At 36.8% G+C, this 20,105-nt stretch overlaps 1 protein-coding gene across 1 annotated transcript in view; it reads left to right on the top strand.

Moving 5' to 3' along the window:
• KCNH5 (potassium voltage-gated channel subfamily H member 5) overlaps positions 1–20,105 on the top strand; it is a 273,633-nt gene that overhangs the window by 69,260 nt on the left and 184,268 nt on the right. Inside the window, exon 7 of the mRNA XM_038544896.1 lies at positions 10,128–10,554. Within this exon, the coding sequence (XP_038400824.1) occupies positions 10,128–10,554 (427 nt within the window). The remainder of the gene's footprint in view (positions 1–10,127; positions 10,555–20,105) is intronic.

Below are 20,105 nucleotides of genomic sequence, written 5' to 3'. Positions count from 1 at the left end.
TTTTGTTGTTGTTGTTGCAAAGGACACTCAAGTAACCCGAAGTGATGGGAATTAAAATATAAAGACAGACATTTTTCAGAACATTGGAAAAGAAGCAGTGGGACTTTAGGAACTAGTGTATGGTCCTAGACCATGAGAGCCATAGAAACCTTGGCCCAAGGCACAGCTAAATTGTAATATTAGGAGAATAAGTCTGGAAGTGATGCTTGGCTGAAGAGTTAGGTAGGGAGGAAAAAAGCTTACAAAAGGGGAGCTACTCTTTGACCACCTTCTTTTCATGTCTCATAGCCTTGCTTTGAGATTGCTTCATCTTTTTATTATAGCTTTAACAACAACATTGTCACATATTATCATTTTAACTGTTAGAAAAGGATAACTTTTAGAAAATGATTTTGGAGAATGTGACTGTTTAATCTTCTATTTTCCAGGATTTATAGAGTTGAGTGTTCCACTGTTAGTATGATTCACTTAGTCCTGTTGATGTCCTTTCCTGTCTTTACTGACTGAATTCTTACCTTCTCTTCTCTCTTTGCTCTCATTGCTGAATCTTCAGAACTTTCACTACCACATAGTCCATCATGGCCAGTTCAGCCTTTCTCTGCTGCAACTTTCACTGCCTCCTGCATCATTCTCAGCATTTCTTGGACCAGGCATTTATACTGTAAAACAAGGGTCATAACATATTTGAGGATGGGGATAGTTAAGGAAATCTTTGAAGAGGTGACAAATATTTAAGCCCAGACCTGGAAAATAAGTAGGAGTTAACCAGATGAAAGGGGTGATCAGCAGGTTCTGGAGAGTGTTTTAAATATCATGTTTAGAATCCCCAAGATGAGAGAATATTGCATTTTTGAAGAAAAGAATGAAGTTTTCTATGACTGGAGTATAGAGAACAGAATACAGAGATGCACAAGGTGAGAGTGTAGAGGTAGGCAGGTTGCGTTAAGGCATTTGGATTATTGTAAAGACAACAATGGGTTATTGAAGTATTTAAAACATCCCCCAACTTAGTTTGCTTGTACATGTATCATTACGTTTGAAAAAAATTTGAAGCTTCGGGCAATATACCTCTTTTTAGAGTATGTATTTTGGTTATGCTTTATATTCACTGTGAACCCAATGGATATTAAAGAAAAAGTCTTTTCCACAATATGAAGCACTTAAAAACCCCCTAGGGAGCCTGCTTCTCTCTCTGTGTCTCTCATGAATAAATGAAAAATCTTAAAACAAAAAGACTTAAAAAGTTAGTACATTATTAGTATTGCTGAAGATAGGTGTCTGCTCTTAGTCTCTCTCTCTCTCTCTCTCTGCCACTGTGTTCTGAGAATATAAATTGGCTAAAACAGGTAGTATGTACAAGTTATCCAAATTAAGATCCTCTCTAAAGCATGTTAACTAATTTATGGAGTAGTTAGGATTATTTCTCCATGGATGTCTTAGTAGAAGGATTTGGAGAAGTGAGTTTTGAATAGCAAGGAGACAATAGAATTTGTTATCTGTGTTAAAGGTTCAGATAACAAATGTACTTTGTAATTTTCTTTCAGTCTTTAGATTGTATTCTGCAAAAGAAAATGGAAATGCACTTTGTAGTCATTCATGTACACAGACTATTTAGAATAAAAAAACCCAATGCTTAGGAAATGGAACTTATTATTGTTTTGTGGTTTTTATCTAGTTGCCTGATGGTGCTATCTGTGAAGATGATATAACTATTAATTATTAATTCCAATATCAATGGTAGAGGAGTCAGAAATTATTATGAAAGATTTATATATTGGGTAGTTTATTCTTTAAATAATGTATTCATCCTTTCAATAAATATTTGGTACTTACTACATGCAAGGCAGTGCTAAAGAACATGCTAGGAATAAAAGGATGGACAAAACATACACAATCACAAACAGACAAATGTCATGAAGAGAATGTACATGATCCTTTGAGACTATATAACAAAATAACCTGACCTAAACTAGAGAGGAAAGTTTCCCTGAAGAAGCAATGATTGAGCTGAGATCTGAAGTATGAGTGGAGCTAGCTAAGCTAAGGTAGAAGGCATGAAAGATTAACAAGTGCATAGGCCCTGCGTTTGAGGAAGCATGACATATCCAAAAACTGAAAGTTGGATGAAGAGTGAGCTTAAGAGTGTTGAAGGATGAGGTTAGAGTGGTTGGCAAGGGCCACACTATGCAGGTCTGTGTGAAACAAAAGAGATTTTAGAACAATGGGAAGCCATCCTACAATTTTAAACTGGAAATGATTTTGAAAGGTAACTCATATAGTGTTCAGAGAAGATTGATTGGGATCAAATAAATGACTCACAACTTCTACATCTATAGATCCAGGAGACAGATGCTAGGAGCATGGTCTTAGATGGTGACAGTGGAGATGGAAAGAAATGGATAAATCTGAGAGATATTTAGGAGCTAAAATTGATAAGCTTTTAAGATAGAGTGGGTGCTGAGGATGTCAGAGAGAGGTGACAAGAATACTTCTCAGTTTTTGGTTTGCTCAATCTAATACTGACATTTGCTTAGATATTAAAAGAGGCCCAGAGGCATAGTCTGAAATGGAAGGGTGGAGTTTCTTGCAAGTTTGTCTCAAACTTTATTTATTTATTTATTTATTTATTTATTTATTTATTTATTTTCCAATGAGATACACATAAAATGTTTAAATATCTATGGGAAAAATATAGTTGAAGAGGGGAATGGTTGGGATTTTGAGCAGAGTAGAGAAAGTTTGCAAAATAGTGCATGAATTCATAAGAAAAGCAGTAAAGCTACTAGATAGTTGAGAGATGCTTTAAGATTAATGATAATGAGTTTATAGTGGAGTCAATCTTTCCTATTATATGTTCAAGATTATGACCTTCTTGATAGTTAACACAGGCATGAAGAAAACTGATAATTGAGCTAGGATTTTATTTTGATAGAGGTTATAATGAAGAGACAGAAATGTTAAGGAATTCAAGGTGTATACTGTTACTGCCATTATGGGGCCACTTAAAGAAGAGAGTGGAGAATGGAGAGAGTTGACAGATTGAAAAAAACTAGATCTGTTGGTGGACTGGAGTTTCAATAAAGTTGAACTACTATTGCAGTTGTAATTGGACCAGTTAGCTTAACAGAGAAGAGGAAATGGTCAGATAGCAGGGTGGTTGATTTTAAGACTTAAGAGCTGGAAAAACTTCTAGGATGTGACAAATTCCAGATTATGACCATGGGAGTGAGTGTCTGTGGAAAAGTGGAAAGGTTGTTGGAGAGGAGTTGGGGAAGAAACAGTGATGCCAAGGTATTGGAAGCCTCATATACATGGATAATAAATTTACCTAGGGGATGGAAAAATTTTAGGTGAGGTTGGATTTGAAAAATATTTAAGGAATATGTGAAATAATATTCTCTATTTTCATGGAATAGTCATTGGCAGGAATCTAATCAAAGCAAAATAGTGACACATTTCCCAGTATAAAAGATAAATAATATCTAACATTTATATATTAAATTTTATTTTACATACCCATATTTTACCTATATTGGATAATCTTATTAAAATGAGTCCTTTGTATCTAATAGATATATATATTGTCTCAGTGTTAAGTCATACCAAGTATGTAATTCTATGTATATAAACATATATATATATATATATATATATATATATATATATATATATTTCCCCCACATTTGTATCAGTTAGCTTTCTTCTCTGCATAACAAACTACTCCAGAACTTTGTGAATAGTAACAACAACCATTTCTTTAACTCACAAGTCTTTGACTATATTAGGTGGTTCTGCTAACCTGGGCTAGGTTTAACTTAGCTGAGTCTACCCGTATACGTTTGTGGTAGATTGCTGAGTTGCTTGGTAGCTGACAGATCTGGGATGGGTCAAATGGATAACTCAGAGGGCTGCTTCTGTGGTCTCTCATCATTCAAAATCCTTGTAGTAGGTATTCTTCACATATTAAGTAGTCTGGGTTCCAAGACTGTGAGTGAAGGTGCTGTGCTTCTTGAGGTCTAGGCTTAGAACTGGCATGATGTCATTTATGCCACATGCTGTTGGCCAAAGCAAGTCCTAAGGCCAGCTCAGACTCAAGGGTTGGGGAAATAGGTCTTATCTCTTGAAGGTAGAAGTTGCAAAGTCACCCAAGGGGTGTGGGTACAGGAAGGAAAATAATCACAACTCTTTTTCTTTCCTTGCAAACAATCTATCACAACATCCTGTGTGTGGGAATGCAAGATGTAGGTGAAACACCATGCACTGGGTATTATAAATCTGTATTTCTGCTCTATCACTCCCACTTATTTGTCACATATCCTTGGATAAGAAAGTTCTTGGATCATCCCTTTTCTCTTTATAAAGCAAAAAGGGAAGAAAGTAGAAAAAAATATTAGCTGAGCCATTTGCCTACTATCATTAGTGATGATTCAGTGAAGGGATTGATCTGTGTTTTAAATGGCTTTATCATTGAAATACATTATTTTTATGCTAATGACATCCACATCTCTTTAATGCAAGGATCTATAAAAGTATTGAGGAGCTAATAACTCAGAGATGCCTTCTGGATATTGTTTGTTGCACTCCTGTGGCCCGAGGGGCTTGTCAAGTAAGGAAATTAGTTGGAAAGGCGGAAGACTGATGGCTGAAGGTTCTCCATTAGCCTTGCTGTGTTCTCTCTGTTTCATGTGTTTCATATTCTCTTCTACCTGTGGAACCCCAGGGATTGTGTGTTAAGAGCTCAGAGGTTGGAGTAGAGGCAGAAAACTGCTGGACTTAAGAGGAAGACACAGAAGGACTAGAAAGTGTGTAGTGAAATGAAGCAGAAAATAAATGAGCAGATAGAACAGGTGGAAAGTACAAACTCAAGAATTTGTTTTCAAAAAGGTGATAAAATAGAAGGAGAGCATTTTTTGAGGATTGGCCTTCAGAAGTGTCCAGTATTACTCTAAGAGTGAAATTCAAATTAATTAATTAATTAATTTGTTTTGGAGATTAAAATTTAAACAAGGAATTAAATACAATTTGTGGCTCTGGTCACTCTAAAGGTCGGAGAGTGAGTCATAAATAAGGAAAGTCTCTCTCTCTCTCTTTTTTTTAGATTTTATTTATTTATTCACAAGAGACACAGAGTGAGAGAAAGGCAGAGAGAGACATAGGCAGAGGGAGAAGCAGGCTCCCTGTGGGGAGCCCGATGCGGGACTCAATCCTGGGATCCTGAGATCACAACCTGAGCCAACCTGAGTCACCCAGGAACCCCAGTTAGGAAAGTCTCTTGTTTTAATACAATATTGAATATGACTCCCCTTCCTCAAAAAAATCACATGATGCAGAAGAGATAATTAATTTGAATTATGTACTGTGGTGAAGTGTTAACAGAGCAGTGGCTGCTGGATTTTCCATAACTCTTTTTATGTTTAAATATAACATACTTAAAGAAAATTAAAATTTTAAGTGTGGAGCTCAAAGAATTTTCACAAAGTGAGCATACTTAGTAATTATAAGTCATATTAAGAAACAGAATGTTGCCAGAACCCCATGATTCTCCTCATGCTCATCATAGTCACTATCCCTCCCCTAGCATAAGGATCTGCTATATTGACTTCTAATTCCACAGAGGAGTTCCACCTGTTTTTTACACTTTCTATACAGGAAATTATATGGCATATCATCTCCTGTATCTGGTCTTTTTGCTCAATATGATGCTTTTTAGATTCATTCTTGTTGTATATAGATACTTTGTTCATGTTTATTTTTGGATAGCATTCCATTGAGTGAATGTGTGATTATGTATTTATCCATCCTAATGGAGATGGAAATTTATAATATTTCAAGTTTTAAGTATTTCATCTCATTTTTTGAGTCTTTTTTCCATTGGATATTCCTTCCTGCTTTATTGAAGATTAGTTATTATTTCATCACATTTTAAAAGCAAGTCCTTTCACTTTGAGTTTGATTATAATGATTGCATTAAATTCTCTTTGATACAAGATAATGGAGAAAAAGAAAGTTAAGCAACTTTCCAAATAAAGCAAACTTGCCTACTTGCATATTATTCATTTTGAATAACAGTTTCTGATTTTATAAGTAGTTGAAGGGAATACCCTGGACAGATTCAAAGCTGAAACTTTGGGGTTGTGTTTTGGAGGAAACAGGAGTTTGGTTTGGCCCTAGCACTATGGCTTTGCAAAGGCATGGTGGGAAATGACCTGGCAGTTCAGATGGAGGTGGGCCTGGGCACCTCCTGAAGGTCTGCACTGGAGTCTGTGGTTAATGTAATGTCTGGGATGAGTCCCTAGAGGGTACTGTGTGTTAGAAAGATGAATATTGCAAGGATTGTTGGGGGTAAGGACAGGAAGACTGCCCAGCAGTTGGTTGTTGTGGGAAATGTGCTAAGAATCTGAGGGATTAGGTCTGAGTGATGCTTCCATTCTTTTCTAGCTCTGTGACTTTGGACAAGTCATTTACTATGTCTAAGCTTCAATGTCCTCATATGAACAATGGAGATAGGAATTCTGCTGTTGTGGGAATCCAGTGAGTTGGGTCTGTATTAGAGAGTACAGACTCTACAGAGTTTTGGGGCCTCCACATACCCATGCAGTGGGCCATGGCTGTGCCTCGGTGGGGAGAAGAGTGTGGCAAGGTATTTAATTTCTTTTATTCAGTCTTATAGAGAATGGCCATATATAAGCTAGTATTGCAGGTACTAATGTACTTAAATTACAGATGATGCTCTAGGTATAATATAGAGTTTCAGAATGAGGCCAGATAGTGAGGTGGTTAGAAGCAGGAAGTCTAGATGGAACCAGACTGCTTGTATTTGAATCTCAGCCCCTCTCACTAGCTATGTGAGCTTAGTCAAATTACTCAACATTTCTGGGCTATGTCTTTTTTTTTAATTTATTTTAAAAAAAGATTTATTTATTTATTCATTAATTCATTCATTCAGAGAGTGCATGCACACTCACAAGTTGAAGGCAGGACAGAGGGACAGAGGGAGGGAAAATCCCAAGCAGATTCCCTGATGAGTGTGGAGCCTGTCCTGGGGCTCCATTTCACAACCCTGAGATCATGACCTGAGCAACTAGTGATGTGACATAAAACATATAGGTATCTGGGAACTACAGGTAATTGAGTATAGCTGGAACAAGGCAGGAAGAAGAATTGGTGGCAGAGATGCTGACCAGATAGGCAGATATTGGTTCTGAAGGGTTTTGGATGTCATAGTAGGAAGTTAATACTCAATCCTATAGGTATGAGGTAGAAGTAAAGATTGGAGAGGGACATGAATAAATAGATATGATTTAAATATACCCAGATTGGTAGTCTGTGTAGTGTGATCTGTGAATTAAAGGGAGTAGGAACAGGGCTAGGGTGGCAGATGGGGGGGAGGCTCTTCTTGTCACACAAGTAAGTAAAAACATGAAGCCATGACCAAGACAAGGCCTTGGAAATAGGAAAGAAGGGAAATTTTTGAGATATTTATTAAGTAGGTATATTTTAAGCACTTACTCATCCTTGATAACAGTTGATAGCCAGCTGTCTGGGGGATGGGGCAGGTAATGATGCCACTCAAAAGAGTAGGAGGTGGAGAACTCATTCAGGCAGAGCAAGGGATTCCCTTTGGGACCAATTACATTTTGAACACCTGTGAGACATTTAAATTGAAATGTATAGTGAGTATTTGGCTTCTGTATCAGCAAGTTAGGAGACAGTTTTGTGCTAAGAAGTAGACTGGTGATTTCCATATATAGGAGTCAGTTGAATCATGCACATGCAGTAGGTCAACCGGAAGAGTGTTGAGGATAATCATGATGAGAATCCTAACACATCATAGAAGCATGGAGAGAGGTAGCCCTAGAAAATGATTTTGAAAGAGATATCAGTTGGGCAGTTGGTAAAACTCAGGAGAAAGTGGTATCACAGAACTTGTGGCATAGTTTATAATGCTTACAAAATATTTTTTAATGCTTCAGTAGTGTTGGACATGGCCATAGAAAATGATGCTTTTTGAATAAGTGAGGTCCTATGCAGGGACCCTGCAGGGTGGACCACCTCCTCTTGGAGAGTTCTGCTTGTCAGAGATCAGGGGAGCATGTCCTCCCAGCATTGGGACCTAATTCTAGGAGGTCCTGATTCTTAGCATTCTAGTTGAGAGTGGTAACTGTTTTTCAGTTTCAATGAGGATAAAGATTTCCTCTCTGTTTTTTCTTTTTGTTTTTCTTTTCTGTTTTTAGAGAAAAATCCGGTAGAAATAACTTCTTTGTGCAGTTTTGTTTTGTTTTGTTTTGTTTTTTAGAGAGAGGGAGAGAATCTTAAGTAGGCTTCACACCCAGCATGGAGCCCAACACAGAGCTCATCATAGGCTCGACTTGGGGCTCCATCAACCCTGGGATCGTGACCTGAGCCAAAGTCAAGATTCGGATACTGAACCAACTAAGCCACCCAGGCACCCTTTCTGTGCAGTATTTTATCAGAAGTATCATAGTTCTTTTAGCATTTTAAGCTAAGTAGAGAACAACATCTATAGCAACACTGGTTTTATTTTTTAATTTAGTCCTGAGTTTGTCATGCATTGGACTATGGGTTTCTTTAGAACAAAAGCAAAGCATGTTTATTTTAATGCCCCATGGGCCTAATGCAGAGGTGGGCTGTAGAAGTGCTTAATAAATGCTTATTTTTGTCTTTGTTGCTTGTGATTACCTGGTTCCATTTCTGAGAGCTTCCAAGTTCTCTTGAAAATTCTTTCCTTTCATCATCTTATGTCACTGAATTATGCCAATTCATCTTCTGAATTTTCCTAGTTTTTTTTTTTAACTGCCTAAAGTTTGATATTTGTTTTCCCCCCTCAAGTGTTCAAGCAAAATAAGAGTTTATTTTAAGGCTGCATTAATGCCACAACATTTGAGAGTAGGAACTGAAATAGAGCCAGGCCTGAGGTATTGAGCTTGAGACAGAAAACTGTCAAAATGCTCCTGCTACTCTTTTATTTCCACAAGGTCTCTTGTTCTTGCTTCTCTTTCAAATATTTATTTTGAAATATCTCAGTCATATGCTACCACATGGAATATAACATAACCAAATACATTCTTAACCCTTTTACCTGAACTATCAAGAACCTTATGATGCCAAAATTAGAGTCTTACTAATGTCACATCTGTTTCACTATACCAACCAGTTCCTCTGTGTTGGTCAGAAGGAAGCTCAGAGTGAGTTACACTAGACTCCTTGTCTCTTCCCTGGGAGAAAGAATTAGCAATAATAGAGTCATACATTTCATGAAATTAGAGGGTGATAGTCAGATGAGAGGCATCCTGATCACAGCTCTTTCTTTCCTGTATCAGGAATGAATTTATCCTCTTTCCCCACATGGCTTATTATAAGCTTCCCCCTCCAAAAAATAACTATGGGATTTGGAGTGATTGAAGAAAATGTATGCTATATTTGCAGTTGGATAGTGCTGTATTTGGATTTTAAGCTTCTCAGCAAAATATGAATTATCTTGCTGCTGCTCCCTTATGGTATTCTTTTCTATGACTATTGCTAGAGGATGATAGGATTTTGGATTTTGTAGATTATGTACCCATTCTATGTTCAACTCCTAACTTTTTCAGAGCTCTACAAATTTAGTGCTTATCATGACTGTGACTGGAGGTAGTGGAGGCAACAATGGCACTTGCTCATTCTCCTCATATGCACAGAAGTATTTCCTGTTTGCTTGCCAGTAAGATTGGGATTCCTTTCTCAGAAGTTTGGTGCTCATGGTTATTATAAAGTGAGAAATAAAAATAAAGGTTTTCAAGTAGAGGAAAAGTTTTATAGGAAGAAGTGATAAAAGGTCTGATTTCATCATCCTATTTCTATACTCTGTATATATTGCATTTGAGCAATTTCCTTAGCTAATGAAAAGTTGTCTTATTTAATTATTCCGAAATATCTTATTTCTTGGTGGGAAAATCTGCTTTTTTTAAAAAAAGTTTCTTTACCTTTTTTTTTGTTGTTGTTGTTGACTTAAAATGTATGTTCTTGGTGTATACATGGTCAATTAAGTTCATGAAGGTAAACCATTGAATTGTTTCCCAGCCTTTTCTTTTCTGAAAGTGTCATGTCATTTCTTTTCTTTTCTTTAGGGAATCAGCAGTCTCTTCAGTTCTTTAAAAGTGGTGCGTCTCTTGCGACTGGGCCGTGTTGCTAGGAAATTGGACCATTATCTAGAATATGGAGCAGCAGTCCTTGTGCTCCTGGTATGTGTGTTTGGACTAGTTGCCCACTGGCTGGCCTGTATATGGTACAGCATTGGGGACTATGAGGTCATCGATGAAGTGACGAACACCATCCAAATAGACAGTTGGCTCTACCAGCTGGCCTTGAGCATTGGGACTCCATATCGATATAATACCAGTGCAGGGATATGGGAAGGAGGACCCAGCAAGGATTCTCTGTACGTGTCCTCTCTCTACTTTACCATGACAAGCCTTACAACCATAGGATTTGGAAACATAGCTCCTACTACAGATGTGGAGAAGATGTTTTCAGTGGCCATGATGATGGTTGGCTGTAAGTATCTTGTTTTTCTTTTTTAATTAAAAAATTATTGTTGTTGGCAGTTTTCCAGGCTCCAATCTCTAACATGATTAAAATGAAACTACTTTGTCCTCAGAAAGGCTTTTAATCCATTGTTATTTTACATTGGTTTAATTTTTATTCAGCCTTAGAAAATAAAATGCAAAACAATGTATTTTACTTTTTAGAATGTATTAACACATGAAAAACAGTGTGGATAGAGTGATACAAAAATCAGGATGGGAACTCTTTAATTCTGTTCACAGCATCATATATGGCAGAGTTCTTTCCAAGGGAGACCAGCATCTAGAAAGGCAACACCTGGCACATCCCATTGGTTTTATTGGCAATGTTAAATTCCAAAAAAACCAGACAGGATACGATGGGAGATACATAGTTTAGAAAATACTTTAGTCAGTAATTGAATTCTTGACTAACGTTGATCTCAGGATAGTTTTATGTTTTTTTTTTTATAATTAAAACTCATAAAAAAGTTTTAAATCTAGTCTTCAGTACAAACACTCTAGGTTGAATATATGCCCCTTTGAGAGAATGAAAGGATTAGTAAATGCAGACTCATTTGGCGATGACAAAAATGTTCAGGATTTAGCAGGCATACTTGAGTACTAAATGGTTGATGTTCTTGAGAATAGAATGTTCTCTAAAGGAGTGAAAGACCATGTGTTCTCCACTCAAACTGAGAATAGATTGTGTCAGAAGATCAGAACATTAAGAAGATACATATCAAAAAAGCTGTCTTAAAAGATGATTTTGAGGGAGACTTCACCATCATCTGTGCCTTCAAGTTGACTTAGATGATTTATCCAAGTCTAGTTTTGACCCTTAGAGTAACCTTAAGATCATTACAGTAGAGGTATGATTAGTGTTATTAGCATTTGTTAAGCCTTTGGGTCATGGTTATTGGTTTGTGGTCTAAGCCATTCTTTCTGAGATTCCACATTGCCGAGGTTTACATTTTGACACTGATGGGAAAGATGTTAAGAGTTCAGGAGTGTAGGGTGGCCCGTGAAAGGTCAATATCTTGGGTCAATGAAGGCAGTTTTAACATTTTCAGAGTTTAGAGTTTTTGATATCTATTGGAGCACCAGTGTTGGCAGTTTAGCTTCAGTCTCTCTATATGCCTTTGTGCAGGTACAGAAACAAGAATGCACAGGTTCTACTTGCTGTTTAGAAATAAAGTAGTAGACTGAGAATGCCAAGTGCTGTCTGCCTCAGGGGCTTTTAGGAGGAAATATGTTCCTACATACAAAGAGATCCTGATGATTAATTAAACTGTTTCCTACACACCTAAAGTGGTAAGATGTATTGCTGCATTATAAATTCAGAAGATGACATTTTGTCAGATGTGATATTTATTACTATACTACTTTCAGTATTTATATAATGCATTTTGCCTTGTACTTGAAAATAGATTAAAAAATTTATTTTGAAGCAATTATTAATTCACTGGAAGTTGTAAAGATAGTATAGAGAAGGCTTTTGTGTACTTTACCTAGTTTCCTCCAATAGTTACATCTTGTATAATCAACATTGGCACTAATACGATATGTGTGTATAATTCTGTATTGTTTTATCACATATAGATTCCTGTAACTACCACTGAACTTAAGATACAGAGTTGTTCCATCACTACCAAAACCATCCTTTCCTCATGTTACTCCTTTATAGTCATGTCTGCCCCTTCCCCGAAAGCATCCCTAAGCCACAGCAACTACTGTTTTGTTCTTCATCTATATAATGTTGTGATTTTGAGAATGTTATGCAAGTGGAGTCATGCAAAATGTAACCTTTTGAAATTGGCCTTTTCCATTCACCATAACCCCTTGTAAGCCATCTAAGTTGTTGAGTGTGTCAATAGTTTGTTCCTGTTTATTGCTGAGTAGTATTTCGTGGTTGGATAGATCACTGTTTAACTGTTCATCTACTGAAAGCCATTTTGATTGTTTCCAGTTTTTGCTATTACAAAGAAATCTGCCATAAGATTTTATGTACAGTTTTTTGTTTGGATATAAGTTCTCAATTCTCTGGGTTAAATACCCAGGAATGACATTGTCGGGACACATAATAAATGTATGTTTAGTTTTCAAAGGAAATTGCCAGACTGTTTTGCAGAGTGGATAGACTAACATAGTTAGATTTTTCTTTCTTTGTTCTTGAGATTTTTAAACCAAAGGTAATAGGAAAATAAAATCTGCATAGAGTTGAAGGATACCACTATTCAGTTTGTTTCTCAGGCCCCAAACCTGAGAATCATCCTAGATACCTGTTTTTCTCATTTATTACATCTGTTCATAACAAGCCTTGTTGGTTTTACCTTCAAAATACATTTGATTGATTCTCTCTACTTCTATAGGTTACCACTCAAGACTAAGTCATCACTGGTCTGGACATTTACTGTAATCTCTGATGTTCCTTCTGTTTTCACTCTTGCCCCACAGTCTCTACCCAGAAGTGATGGATGGAGTTAAAAAATATTATGCTAATTGAAATAAGTCAGTCAGAGAAAGTGAGAGTAGCCCTTTTAAAGTAAATAAGATCACACCATTCCTTTGCTTGAAGCCCTGCAATGTTTTCCATCGCACATCACATAAAATCTAGATTCCCTACCCCTTCTATCAAAGTATTAATGGTTTGGCTCTTGTTTGCTTTGCCTATTTCACCTTCTTCTATTCCTGCCCTTGCTTATTCTTTTCCATCCATGTTAACCATCTAGCTGTCTATGAACACATTAAGCTCAGTCCTGTCTCAGGGTCTTTGCACTTGCTTCCCCATTGCTTATAACATCCCTCCTCTGATTTATGCCATGAATTCATGCAAGTCTCCACTCAAATCACCTTTTTGGAGTTCCTCCCAAATGGTACCTTCTAATAAAAAAAAAAAAAAAAAAAAAAACAACAACAACCCAAAACCAATCACCCTTATTCCTTGCTCTTTAATCTTCTGTTGTACCTATTAAGACCTGAGAACATATTTACAGAATGCAAGCTCCATGAAAGTAGTGCCTTTGTCTGCCTATTTTTGCTTCTGTATACCAGCTTCTAAACTGGATATTTTTAATGCCATACTCAATCTCAATTTGTTGAATGTATGAATGAGTGAAATTGAAGATGTCCTTGATGGTTATAATGAGAATATCCTGTTCTTGAATCTACTCCAGTTAGGTCTCTGATGAAGATACATGCCAGGAAAATGCACACTCTTCGTTTTTGGCTCTGATTCCTTTGTGAAAGCCTTGAGTTCACCTAGGTCTGCCTCTGAGATTGTAGTGGCTCCTATAGCTGAATTGCTCCAACTCTAAGTCTCTAAGCCCCTGATGTTATAAGTTCTAAGAGGCTAGTTAGTAAAAGCAACAACAATCCTTTCCCCCATTACTTTTAACTGTCTACCTTTTGAATCTAACTACACTGAAAATTTTCATGTAGATTCAGTTGAGTTTTCAAAATTTCATTTGGTTCATTTTGGTTCTGTTCTTTCTCTACTTCATGTATGGCCAATTATATTCCTATATCTAAAAGTCTTTCTTCTTCTTTTTTTAATCTTTATTTAGTTCCTATCTTGATTTCAAGATGAAGGCCTGATCTCAAACTTGCTCCTTTTCTTTTCTGGGTTTGTGTTATTTTCTTGTAACACCTGAGCAGTAATTTTCTGTTTATTTACTAGTTTCTGACATTTTTTTACCTGTTGACTTTGGTTTTCTTTTTATGCCTCAAGTCCAGTTTCTATTGCCAGGAGTGTTCCAGGGAGATGCCTTTTAATTTTATTTTTAGTCCTTGGGTCCTTAGTAATTTAATGGCTTGTTTCCTTTGCAACAACCCAAGAAGCTGATAGAAAACTGTCAAGACTCATGAAGTGTGACGGTAACTTTTAACAATTCCAAAATTTATTGGACATACATGCTCAAAATATCAACCAAATGTGCCTATTGCAACTGTTTGTAATCTTAGTATCACTTTCCCCCTCTACAATAGCACCAAGTAAAACAAACAAAACAAACTACTACAGTTCCCAGAACCCAATATGTGTTATCAGCCATAGATGGAGCCACCAACTTAGCATGTATGTCTTTATACCTGTGTGTGTGTGTGTGTGCGTGCACGTGTCTGTGTGTCTGTGTGTGCATGTGTGATGGAGAAGGAGAGTTAAGGAAGAGGGAGATAGAAAACAGAAAGCTTCTTGTTTTTAGTTCTACTAACATCCTAGTCAATCTAGAACTGAGTGGTGTTTGAGAAGCACTTATAACCACACAGTAACTGAGAAAAATGTTTACCAAAAGGTTGGTGGAGAAACCAACTGCCTAGATTCTGTGGAGAAAAATAATCATTGCTTGTAAATGATAGCCTCTTTTTTCTGGAGAAAGTCATCTAAAATTCCCATGCCTTCTAGCAAAATTGAGAAATTTTAATGGCAGCACTTCCAGTTCTTAGGTCCTTTCTGAGCCCTCTTCTTTCTTTAATGGTCTTTCCTCACTGACCTCGAGGTCCTTTCACCCCTGATGCTGAATTGCATGTGGACTCTGTCCAGGAACATTGTCTCAAAGTTCTCCTTGTTGGTATCAGACGAATCTTCAGACAAAACTTATGACTGTGGCCTCCCTTCAGTCCCAGTCACCTTATGTTCCCTCTTGATTCTTTCTAAGTCAGCAGGATCCCATGTATTTCTTTTACCTGCCACTTGGGGATTTATTAGACTTAAATCCTTTGTTCCATCATTTGCCCATGGCATTTGTTCGTTCGTGAGTGAACTTGATGACTCTGCTGATGTTCAGGAAATTCACTACTGAAGGACATTTGTGAAAAGATATTTTTGCAGTTTAGTTCTGTAGCAGTTGTGGAAAATAGCATACTTTTTTTTTTGAGATCAAGATGTGGGTAATCTTTTTGCTTTTTGCAGAGCAAATACTTTGTGATGACTTCATGAAATGTTTTCTAATCTATTTCATTTATATAATCTTATTGAGCCCCTAATAATTTTCTTTTTTCCAAAGATTAGCTGACTGACTAATTTTGCTTCTTTTCAGAAAGCATCTTAGTGCACTTACGATTTTTTGTAATGATTGTAAAAGAAAGCAATATGAGAATGGAATTTTTTTCTGATATGATTATCCTTTTGTCTTAATGAATCTTTATGAATCCTAAAGATTTATCAAGGAAGTAATTGCTTACTTAGTTTCTTCTTCATTACTAAATGATCATAAAAATTGTATTTTACTTTAGTCCAACCATTATAAAAAATCTGTACACTTGCATCTCTACTTATAATTTTAAAAAAGAAATATAAAATAAAAATATGTTATGAATAACTTTTTGCCAAAAATAATTTGTCTAATCATAAATTTTTCTCTTTTTCTTTCTTCCTTTCTCTATTTGCTTGCTTAGTTTTGTTTTAGTACACTGTTAAATATATTAGTATACATGCAGACAGCATATTTCAAAGGGCTTCACGATTAGATTTTGGTACTTACTTTATTTAAGAGCATTTTTTTTTTTTATTTTTGGTCTTTCCAAAGACCAAAAGATCTGCTTGGTTGCTAGATTGAGGCAGCTTGACTCATGTGGTATATGGCAATCAGAATCTGTCCTGATGAGATTCCATGCAATTAATCTTTAAAAGAAAAACAAAGCTAACCTGAAAACTATAAATATGAAAACTGGTGAGATTTAATTGGTAGACAGGTAGTCATAATAATGCTAATCTGTAATTTTCAAATAGGATGTAATTGATGATAGCTCAAACAGTATAAGATCTTTGTGTAATTGACTGATATGGTTTATAATGCAGTAGGCAAATGGTTTAGCACATTTAAAAGTATAGCAGGACCATCTACCAGTGAGATGTGCATGAAGAGAAATTCAAATCTCCATGTGGGTGGTTAAGCCACCAGGGAGCACTTAGTTACATACTGGTCACTCAACATCATGCAGAGGAGACTGATGCAGTGCATCATATTCTCTAGTTGATGATCCAATTTAGTATTCTCTGTGGAGTTCAGAAAAAAACCAAGCTGAGATTATGGTCATTGCTTTTATCTCTCTCTATAGGAAAAGGAAATAAATAGAAAATGCAGAGACTCAGATTGGGAAAATAAGTTGAGGACAGAGGCCTGTGTGACTTTGGAGAGTCTCTGAATCTCTTTGGGTTTTAGTTTTTTCAACTGTGCAATGCAGGAGTTGGTATAAATGACCTTAAGATCCCTTTCAGTACTAACATTTTATGTATCTAAGATTCTGTTAGTGCAGTTATGCCACTCTTCATAGAATTGGGCTGTTTATTGGAAATGTGATTAATAATGAAATGGAAGAAATGTCACAGGTTTTAGGGCTTTTCTTTTTTTTTTTTTTTAGGGCTTTTCATGTATATTATATACCTTATTTTATGGAGTGTAAAGTTTATTTTGAATAGAATGTAGTCAGTAAAGAGTTAAGAGGGGACATTGTCAGGAAATATTGTAGAGAACAGAAAATGTGCTTTTGGAAAGAAAAGTGTTTTTGTAATAGAAACTAAGCATTTTTTTTTTTTTTTTTTACTTCAGGATGTGAGAGTGAGGCCAGGGAGAAGTCTGTATACCAGGCCAGTGGGGGCTCTGAAAGAGTTTGGCCCACATGGATATATTGGAAGGTTTAAAAGTGAACTGTTAACTAACTGGAATTTAAATAAAAACTTGGAAGAAAAAAAGTAAATAAAATAAAAATATTAAATAAATGCTGCTGAAAAACAAGTGAACTGTTGCCCTTTTCCAATATTAAAAAAAATTATGTCTTAATATGAGACTTTATTTGACTAAGATTTAATATTAAGTTACATGTTGAATTTTTTCTTGTTCTTGCTGTTGTGGTGTAGGTAGGAAGTAGAGTGTGAACATGCTGATTTTCATTTCTGGTTTTAGATTCAGCCAGATGGAGAGACTTTTAAGCTTAATGTTTATTTTGGAAACTGGGTCAATTCTTTGTGTCTGCTTTACCTCTGCTTGTAAAAAAGATTTCCTTTTTTTTGGGGGGGGTTCTTTTATTTAATGAGCTGAGTATCCTATGAGGAAAAACATTTTGTGGAACACAAAGTTCAGGGTTATAAGTACCTTTTTTCATGGTTCAGTAGTTTCAGATGTATAGTCCAGTAGTTAGAAAAAGACTGTGATGTGCACTTTATTCCCTGTTTCTTATTCAAAATAGAACTTGTATCTTTTGCAGGAATGTTCTTTTATATTCATGTTTCTTTTTATGCCTAGTCACATTTTCACAAAACCTCTCAGAGTCTCTAAAGATTGAGTTTTCCCAGAAAATAGGAAATTTTCTCAGTGGCCTATTAACTAGCCTGACCTCTTTGCAAGGACTTGGTCTCTGGAACTACCTTGTGTCTCTGTATCACTCAAAATTATTTTATTCATCCAGCATTGTCCCAGATGTTCTGGTAGAATTGTTATTAAGGAGACAAACTAGATACTTTCTGATCCTCAGTAAGTTAGTGGTGTGATGAGTGTCAGACAAGAGAATCACTGAATCATCTCTTTCTCTCCCATTCCCTTCATCCCCATCTCCACCCACATTCCCACTGCCAGCCCCATCCCTTTCCCCATCTCCATCTCTGTTCTCATCCCCATCCCCATCCTCATCTCCATCTCTATTCCCATTTCCATCCCTATCTATCCCTACTCCCATCCCTATCTCCACCCCATCCCCATCTCTGTTCTGATCTCTATCCCATCCTCATCTCCATCCTCATCTCCACCCCATCTTCATCCTCATCCCCATCCTCATCCCCATCTCCATCCCCATCCTCATCCCATCTCTGTCCTCACCCCATCTCCATCCTCATCCCCATCTTCATCTCCAGCCCCATCTCCATCCTCATCTCCATCCTCTTCCTCATCCCTATCTCCATCCCCATTCTCAGCTCCATTTCCATCCCAATCTCTATTCCCATTTCCATCTACAACTCCTTCACCATCTCTATTCTTTCTCCATCTTCATCTCCATCTTAGCTCTTAGCTTAAGATTTTGAACACATGAATAAAGAAGTTGGGCTGAACTCTACAGCTGGTAAGAACAGGGTCTGTTTGTCCTATTTGTCATTATATATTTGTCACAAAGTATTGTACCTAGTTGATAAGCTCATTAAATGTATGTTGAATGAATGAAAGAAGTTTACCTAGCTTATCCTGAACAGTGCAGGAAGATTTCTAGGAGGAAGGGACTCCTGAGCTTAGAATACAAAAACACCAGCATCCTGCGTGGCTCAGCGGTTTAGCGCTGCCTTCAGCCCAGGGCGTGATCCTGGAGACGTGGGATTGAGTCCTGCATCAGGCTCCCTGCATGGAAACTGCTTCTCCCTCTGCCTGTGTCTCTGCTTCTCTTTCTCTTCTCTCTGTGTATTCTCATGAATAAATAAATAAAATCTTAAAAAAATACAATAACATGTAGGACTTAGAAACTTTTTGAAATAAAGAGAACATATGTGAAAAAAAAACAGTAGCAAAATGGCTTGGCCCTTTCATAGAACTCCATGCATTTCACTTTGGCTTGAATGGACAGTGAATGTGAATGGGGAGGAAGGAAGGAACTAGGATGTCAAAAAAGCCTTGCATAGCTTGATAAGGAATTTGCCTTTTATCCTAAAGGTTGTGGGATAAATAAGAACTTTATTTTTTAGTGTGGAAGATGGATTAGAGGAAATAAAGGCTGTGGATAGAGAAACCAGGTAGGAAGCTGTTGCAATAATTCAGGAAGCCATAACCTGAGATGGTAGGAATACAGAGGATGGTATAATTTCAGAATTGGCAAATTGTTTCTTGTGTTAAAGGACATATAACAACTATCTTAGGCTTTGTGGTCCATTAGTCTCTGTTGCAACCACTCATCTCTGCTCTTGTAGTGTTAAAGCAGGCAAAGACATAAATAAATGTACATGGCTATGTTCCAGCAAACCTTTAAACAGGTGGCAGGCCAGATTTGGCATATTTGTAGCTTCCCACAGTCTAGCTGGACAGCATAGTTTATGAGAAGACCATGGAGTTTAGAGTCAGACAAACCTCCATTCACTTATTAAAAATTTACATCAGTTATCATCTGTAAAATGGAGACCCCTACATTGCAGAGTTATTTGGAATACTCAAAAATAGTTTACATGTAAAATTCCTCAATCCATTTTTTAAGTTGTTGTTGGTGAGTGAGTAAATGTGTTAAATATGGTAGAGAGAAGAGTACAAATGGGCCATTAGGTTTCTGGCTAAGTCAGCTGAGTGAATGACTAAATTCTTTTCTGAGGTAGGAAAGAAAGAGCAACCATTCCTGGGGGAAGAGAATAGTTCTATTTTGAACATGTTAAGTGTGAGGTGCCTGCAAATCATTCCGTTGGTGATGCGTAGTAGGTTAGGCAGTTAAAAGTGTATTTTGGGGTTCTAGAGATGTGAGGCATGGTAGTGCAGGGTCAAGTCAGAATGAAGCTGGTGAAGGGTGACACTTAAGGAAGGAAGCCACAGAATGGTAAAGAAGAGAACTGAGAGGGGTAAAAGGAAGCATGACTCCAGAAGA

The sequence above is a fragment of the Canis lupus genome, chromosome 8, assembly GCF_011100685.1.
Source record: "Canis lupus familiaris isolate Mischka breed German Shepherd chromosome 8, alternate assembly UU_Cfam_GSD_1.0, whole genome shotgun sequence".
Lineage (NCBI taxonomy): Eukaryota > Metazoa > Chordata > Mammalia > Carnivora > Canidae > Canis > Canis lupus.
This window is presented reverse-complemented; position numbering and strand designations above follow the sequence as displayed.